The 8,253-nt window shown below is 33.1% G+C and overlaps 1 protein-coding gene across 2 annotated transcripts; it reads right to left on the bottom strand.

Moving 5' to 3' along the window:
- Positions 1-376: 376 nt before the first annotated feature.
- Positions 377-7,336, bottom strand: LOC110376848 (UDP-glucosyltransferase 2). Of its 2 annotated transcripts, none has more exons than XM_021335461.3 (9): positions 7,208-7,336; positions 6,848-7,003; positions 4,912-4,999; positions 3,899-4,091; positions 3,495-3,692; positions 2,578-2,797; positions 2,184-2,403; positions 1,594-1,813; positions 377-1,338 (listed from the first exon to the last, which is right to left on the bottom strand). In XM_021335461.3, the coding sequence occupies exons 2-9, from the start codon at positions 6,998-7,000 to the stop codon at positions 1,068-1,070; spliced, it is 1,563 nt and encodes a 520-aa protein (XP_021191136.3). In that variant the 5' UTR covers positions 7,001-7,003; positions 7,208-7,336; the 3' UTR covers positions 377-1,067. The 2 variants fall into 2 exon arrangements, with proteins under 2 accessions (XP_021191136.3, XP_021191137.3); XM_021335462.3 differs by having other exon boundaries at positions 7,108-7,279.
- Between the last annotated feature and the right edge of the window lie 917 nt (positions 7,337-8,253).

Raw genomic sequence — 8,253 nt, 5'->3', positions numbered from 1 at the left:
TGTTACTATTTTAGTGTACTAATAACCACCTGATTCATGGATAAGTAAAAGAAGCTTATCCCGAATCCCATAAAGATGGATCCCCTTGCAAAGCCTTTGACTCTGAAACTTGCAAGAACCGGTAATGTCTACTTAATTAATGATAACACTTGATGATTTAATATCTGTTGTTATGACAACACATTAGAGCGGAATTAACGTGAATATATCACTCGATTAATTAATACTAATGAGTTTAATCGTTAATTAGATATTTGAACTTCTTAGTGCAGGTTAACTTGAAGATGTAATAGATTTACGGATACCCATAGTAATGAAAATACATAATGTTAAAAATTACAAAAAAATTAGACAATAATACATAATAAAACTATAGTTTTGTAACAAATTGTTATATTTACAATAATAGAAAAATACAGTCACAATTCACAAAGTTCAATAAAACATAATAATTAATATCAACATTAGGGCCCATTTTAACCGACAGCATAAACGTCCTTTTCTTTTTGTCTTAAAGAACTATTTTTACTTTAAATTGACTGTGAAAATAAGTAAGTAATAATCACCAGTTGTTTTAAGAAAACTTACGTTTTAGTTTGTCGGGAAACTTGGGTTTCAGTTTCACTACCAGATTTTTACACATTAATAGTCATCATTATAAAATTATCATAGGAAGCCAAATAACTCCAAATTGACGAAACCACAAAAGTTAGGAAGAACTATAATTAATTATTATACAACAAACCAGCAGTTGACAACAAGAAAAACATTTACACCTTAAAAACTTTACTGCTATTGATAACTTTGAACCTTATCAGTCAGACAGGGCATCTTTCAGGACATAAGGTTAAAGATGATAACACAACAGTATTCAAAAGAAGGCCTTGACTCTTAACAAGAGGGATATGCTTCAAGATATTTTGAAAATCGATAAACTAGTACCTATATTGGAACTTCTTTTTCGTCAAATAATGTGTCTCACTTTTTCAGAAAGAAATAATATTGAAATCAGCCGTATGTCATCTTTCTCAATTCAAATACACTCACAGCACTAAATGTCAATTAATCTAATTCTTCTTTTGCTTAACACTCTTCTTTGATGTTAGAAGACCCAAAATCTTCTTGATCACTACCAATAGTACTACTAAAGCTAGAAGGATTAAAGCTAAGAGATCTAGATACACTCGTTGGTAGAGGGGTATGTCGACCGCGACGGAGCGCAAGTGAGGAGCGCCGCGCGTGCGCACCACGTGCTCCACCCAGAAGTTTAAAGCATCTTTCGGCTTTTGGGGACGATCGTGGTATGCTATCGATAGTGCTTTTGCTGTTTCTGCATATCTGTTGACAGAGGAATGATATTTAGTTTATGAGATCTTATAGAGAGAAATTGGATTAGATGATGAATTTTGGAAAATGAGTGTGATATACATAAGATCGAATACCAGTTTCAAACAAATTTTTGATATAAAGAGTAAATATTAGGTGTAGATACAGTGGGACTTTGGATTGACAGTAACTGGTCGTGGTAAACTAGCCAAAAAATTAACTTTATAATTTATAATTATTTGGTATTAAAATCAGTATCCAACTTACTTCTTGTTCCCAAGGACTTCGTGCAAAGCGACTTTAAGATCCTGGTCCATTGTGCGTGACAGGTCTACTTTGATGGCGAACCCTTTCTTTTCGATCCTATTGGCGTTTAGGTATTGGTCAGCAAATACTGGTATGGCGATGAGGGGAACACCAAAGTGGACTGCTTCAGTGATTGACAGGAGACCTCCGTGTGTCACGAAGAGGATTAAGTTTTTATGAGCTGAAATAGAACAGAAGATAAATTAATGACATGCTTCGAAATTGCTATTAAGCATCATAAACTTCATAAAGAAGATAAATTAAAAAGCATTCTGTCTCTCTAAATTGTTTAGATGCAAGTCACGACGATTTGATGTCTGAGTATTCGTCTCCTCAGATTACGATTGGATACGAGGATTCAATTGTTAATTGATGTCAATTGAAATCACCTTCGCTAGGAATAAATGGATGCCCTCTCCAAATAATCGGCTTCCTTATCTTTATTGCTGCAGTGTTCAATAAGATAAAACCTCAAGATTATGTTTATTGTACTATGTATATAGATTACTTTATCAAATTGCTTTTCGAATGAAACTATTGAAAAAACTTACCCAAAATACTTTGCTGTGGTGCCCACTGTACTATTTGAACATTTTTCGGCGTGTTTGGCAGATTTTCTTCGAACTTCCAAATCACAGTTTGTTTTAATGCACCAAAAACTTTCAATAGTCCTTGCTTTAATTCATCTGGTAGATCCTTACTCTTCAGATTTGATCCCATACTGAAGTATATAACACCGTGTTTGGCGGAATCCATAATTTTTTGCAAGTCCTGAGAAATGCGTACACACATGAGTTTAGAATACAGCTTAAATTGATTAAGGCAATCAAATTCTTGGACTCATTTTATAATTTGGGTATTTAATTTTAATTTAGAACATAATTTAATATCATCATCGATTCAGAAGGAAATATATAACAAATATTCAAAGACGAGGCCACCAACCTCAGGCAAAGGTTTGACCTCCTCATCAATGTGGTATCCTCCAATATGCTTATAACACGGTGGAAGAGGTACTGCGTTTGAAATGGCAACGTGTGTGTTACCCAACAAAAGAGATGCATTATACTTCAGAACGTTGAAATCAGGCACAGGCTTCCCTTGCTCCCTGGCTATCGGGGCTATCAAAGTCTCGTAATCAGACACTTCTTTCGCGTGATAATCACTGCAATGAAAAGAAAATTATGCTTATCTCAAAGGTTATCAGGGCGTCTGGCGATACAAAAGATTACCAACACAATTATGCATAATCGCTGTTGGAAATCCTGCATAATCATGGCGTCTATATAAATACGGATTTATTTCCTAACATAAATAATAATTGATAAAAAATTACATTTGTTACTGTCAAAGATAAACAGTCGCATTAAGAAAAGATTAAAATTCAATAATAATAATGAAATGAATGATCAAACTGGTTTGACATTGGTACATGACACATGGAATTTTGTAATACATAGGTTTATCATGACTGACACTGAATTTTAATCGAGCGAAGTTTTTTGCACTCTCATATATTATATAATTTGGTGAGTTAGCAACAAATGTACGGTTTTTGTATAATTATACTCTCATTTTCTACAAAACATGCATCGTAACTCATTTTCAAACATCCTAAGATGATTGTACATGTATGGCACGGTAATGATAGATAATATTCTTTTGCACAAACAGAACAATGCAGTGATGAGTTTGAATTTACAAGTCTGTTTGATTATTTCTAAGCAAATCTTGTAGCAGTTTTACTCCCGAACAAAAATCATTCAGAAAAAGTTGATTATGGAGTATTCGATCATTTTTAATTTCTGATCCTACATTTTAACACGAGGTAAGATAAATAGCATTTCTATACCAATACTTACAAGTTATGGTGATATAGTCCTACTAGTAAAGTCCATAGCTCATGTACTCTTCCATAGAAAGAAAACGGAGGAACCCTCGCCACCAGATAGTCGGCAGTGTAAGCCGGATTCAGAGGACCGTGAACTTGGTTCAAGATCATAGAGTGAGCTTCAATGGTTGAGAACCAGATGAAGGGACATTGGAGCACTGCTGGCAACCTGGAAGAAAGATATACTTTGATTATTGATTAATTTGATGACAAATATTCTGAAGACCTCGAAGCTGCCTAACAGGATAGAATCTCAGATTGATTTTTGGAATTTTGATAGCCGTTTTGCTGGAACTGAGGGTTATAACTGTAGTAGATATTCAAATATTTATATAGAAAATTATTATAAGACAGGGTAATTAATTATTTACTTACGCAGAATATAAATCAGAGAACATAAATTCGCCGATGATCACATCAAACTTGGTATTGGGATCCTTCAACATTTTCTGTACGTTTGGGTTGCCCAACGTGGAACTTGCAATGGAGTTCATCAGTACGAACAACAGTGCATTGTCTTGCATATACTTGTCTCCATCCATTATTTTCTTCACATCCAACATGTTTGCTATAAAGATATTTGACATAAGAATCTAGTAAATAATAATGTCGGATTCCTTAAATGTTTTCGAGATGGCTTTTGTATCAGCTGTAGTTTTGTTTTCTAGTGTTATCATAACTTTGGGGACACTAATGGCTGTGGTAGGTCCTGGCTGTCATTTAACATCATTGGCAGTAGTTACGGGTAGTCAGAAGCCAGTAAGTCTGACACTAGTCTTACCAAGGTATTGGGTTGCATGAGTATCTGGGTTGACGAGGTCAGTTAGGATGTGCTTGTGTAGATGTCCGTATCATAAAATGTATGTGTCGTAAAATGTACTTGTGAATACATGAACACCCTAGCTATTGGTCTTTATGTAGTAAAATCTATTTTCCGATCGTTTGTAGTCAATATAATTACTATTATTAGAACGTTTCCTAGATTTATTATGCTCATAAAATCCAGTTAGTGAAACGTAAATGGTTTTATTTGACCTTGAATTTAATTTCAACTTGGATTCTATTCTATTCGATGGTTGTTGAGTTTTCCATGTTATATTGGTTAGAAATCGTATGCATATGCATCAAGCATGGTCATTTATAGTCCCCTATACTCTTTTGTCCATCATATATCTATTAGCCGAAGACTGGTCATTAGACATAGTTTAGAATTGCACAAAAGAAATATTGGAGTTTTATTTTGAGGTAAGACGGCTGGCAGGAACTGGATGCGAGAAGCCGAAAATCGATCTCAGTGGCGTGCACTTGGAGAGGCCTATGTCCAGCAGTGGACTGCGATAGGCTTATCATGATGTTGATGATGATGATTTTGAGGTATCCATACTTACGGTCAAAAAGTTTCATGTTCGCAGATACATCTATTGTGTGTAATTTTGGATGGGGATTCTTATTTTTGAAAGGCGTAATGTATGTTACCTGTAAACAAATTAATTGTTATTTTATACGATGCTGCGTTTAGCATTAATTAAGACATGTGTGTGAAAAAAGTAATAACAGTACAAGTAATAAGACTATTTATAAAGGAGAGGTTATTTGTAGGTAAAGGATAATGTTTTACTACAATGCCATCGGGTCATCTCTGCTTCAGCTACTGTACCGATATAATCTTTACAAACCAGTTATAATGTTACTGAAACCTTTAAAGACTTTGATATTGTTCTACATTGGTTTAATGGTGTACTAGCGGTTTTCCTGTGGTTTCACCCGCGTCGTGTGTGAACTACTGCACGTACCAGGATATAATTATATCCTTTGTTACTCGGGATGAGAGTAGCTTTCCAACAGTGTTTTTATTTTCAAATCTGTTCAGTAGTTTCGGAATTTTTAGGGTACTAACGAACGAGCAAAAGAATGATTCCTCTTTGTTATACTATAATTATAGATATGTATAGATTTAGTGTTATAGTGCAAAGTATAGTGTATAGTGGTGAGAGGTGAGTGTATAGTGTTGTAGTGAGGTGGTTTCTGAAGGATGCCTGTTTATAATGTACCTATTTGGTTGATATAACAATTCCATTGAAAAGCGGGTATTCTGTTGTTTATGAACTACTGATTTAAACAATGTTTACATTGTCGCACTCAGCTATTTTGGTCACAAGTAGTGATAGCGGAATAATAATTTATTTATAAGTTGTATGCACTTCATATGCACGGAAATGTACAGATTGACTGACAGTGCATTTTGTTTGGATGGGAGTCAATGAGATGACAAAAAAATTAAAAAAAAAAACATGGAATAGAAGAAAAAAACTTGTAACACCTAGTTAAGCTAGGTATAGGTAAATGCTTATCTCATGACTTTTATTTAAGTAGTTAAAATATTGAGAATTTGTAGTTGACTAGTTCTTTTTTTTTGTTTTTTATTTTTTATTATTATGTAACTAATCTGGAATTATAAACGATAATATCGCGTCGGTCCTACCGTTTTATGACCGTTTCCAATAAGCTGTAGATATAGGAATTTGTCATTACCTGTACGAGGATAATATCGAAATTCTAACTCTAATAAGGAAATCAACAGGTAAAATAACATTAGGAACGTTAGTGGACACAGTTGCTGTGGGCTGTTTCGTGTGTTAATAAAACAAAAAATTGTATCAAATTATTACCTCATCATTGATACTTAAATTAGATGATGTTGATTTTCTCACTAACGACTCTTTAGTTACTAGTTAATCTCAGAGGTCATAGTCTATTTTCAAGGTTTAATCATTATCTATTATTTGACGGTGTTTACTTTGCGGAAGATTTAAATGCGGTGTTTGTCTGTTTACATAGACATTATGATAGTTATGTAGGTATGTTACGAATTAATAAGTAAAGAACTGTAATATTTAAACATCCATTATCAGGTCATAAAATAACTATGATAACAAAGGAAACCGTTTGAAGAAGCAGAAATCATTAACTTAATATAGGTATTTTGTACTTTTTCTAAAGTCAACAGTTTACTTACTAAGCGGGTGCACTTGAATATGAGAAAGATTGACGAATGACTGAAATGTTTCTATATTTCATACTTTATGTAAATAACAAATGTATATGAGTAAATACCTGAATTTTAAATCTGTTTAATTAATTTAATAACCAGCTTGAACACTAAATAAAAAATGATATCACTAACTTGCGAAAATTTAATGATTTTGTGAATGGAGATAACGCTGATTAAAATATTAAGACGAGACTTACGATCTTAGGTCACTATCAAGCTACTATTCAAAATTACTCTTAATTTTAACAATGTTAAGGTCTAAAATTACTTACTTCATGGCCTCCATTGAGAAGATGTTTAACCATATTGTCACCAAGTATACCGTGACTGGGACTTGGGACTGGGAACACCGTTAATATTTTGAGTCCATCACACAAACACGAACTTAGAAGTACGCCAAATAACAATATTTTTAGTTTTTCCATTTTCTGAAAAAAAAACAAACCCTTTTTTATTTAAATTTTCTAAAAAAACTTATTTTATTTTCAAATGAATCTAAATTAAAAAAAATGCACAAAATATTTTTAATTACCACAAAAAAGTCTGTTGTTTTTATTTTAAAATAGTTTTAAATTTTAACTAAAATTCGATATTTAAACCATTTGTTCGCGGCGCGAGAACTGGTCACATACCGTGGAAGACACAGAGCTGACTGTTTAATTTTAGAACCCACAACGTGCGCGTGCGGGACCATTCATTCAATATTATTGTAAACTGTTCTCCGCATCCATTATATTATTACACTTGTATACCTACTACTACGTTTTTGGGTTCCACTAAATAAAAAAAAAATTAAGTGCTTACGGAATTCGAGTGGTCATTTGAAGGTAGTTAGGACACGTGTTTTATAAGGGGAAAACTTTGTGCATTTTTACAATTTGGAAAATAAAAGGGTAGGCAATTTTTTACCATTTTTTGTTAATTATTTTGAAGACTTGCTTCTGCCAGCAGTTTCATTTTTCACCTACTACTTGTGGAAAATACAAACAGAAAAATTAAAAATAAAATAAGAAGGTACATAAAAATACTCTTGCAAAAAAAAATTGCATTTTCTGTGTCATAAATAAATCATACCTACACGTTTGAAATAATATATACGGAACCCTTCAACTTGGAACACTTCCTTTTGGCGTAAAGTGCAATATTAATTAGTAATGATTACATTTATAATAACGGTAGATTACACAGTTGTGTTCGCTGTCATGGTATATTATAAGTGGGTAGTACGTAAGAACACGTGAAAATAACATAACTCGTATTTGAACGAAATTACGAGCACACTATTTTGAAAGACAGTGCTACAAGGATTTTTTTTTTTTTGGAAATTTATTTTTGGCACAGCTTGAAGCAAGTTTTTCAATACATAGGTATCTTCTTATAAAATAACACCTGGATGAGTAACTCTTCATACTGCGGGGAATTCCTATAAAGTAGAATCTGAACAGGGAAAAATAAACTGATGACATAGTTATAACTTTGACACAACTTAGTACCTATGCTCTAACGGCCGTTGATCATATAATGTACATCTGTTGATTTGCTCAGGTAGAAGAAATATTCTTTGACATTAGCCCCATACAATACAAGTAAATCTCTAGAAAGAAAAACAAATTGGCCTATCATCGTCCCAAATAGATTCTATGGAATGGATTATTTATTAATACGCTTGTTTTAATGC

Source organism: Helicoverpa armigera, chromosome 23 (genome assembly GCF_030705265.1).
Source record: "Helicoverpa armigera isolate CAAS_96S chromosome 23, ASM3070526v1, whole genome shotgun sequence".
In the NCBI taxonomy this organism is placed as follows: domain Eukaryota; kingdom Metazoa; phylum Arthropoda; class Insecta; order Lepidoptera; family Noctuidae; genus Helicoverpa; species Helicoverpa armigera.
Note: the sequence above shows the minus strand (reverse complement) of the source record. Positions and strands in the feature narration are given on the sequence as shown.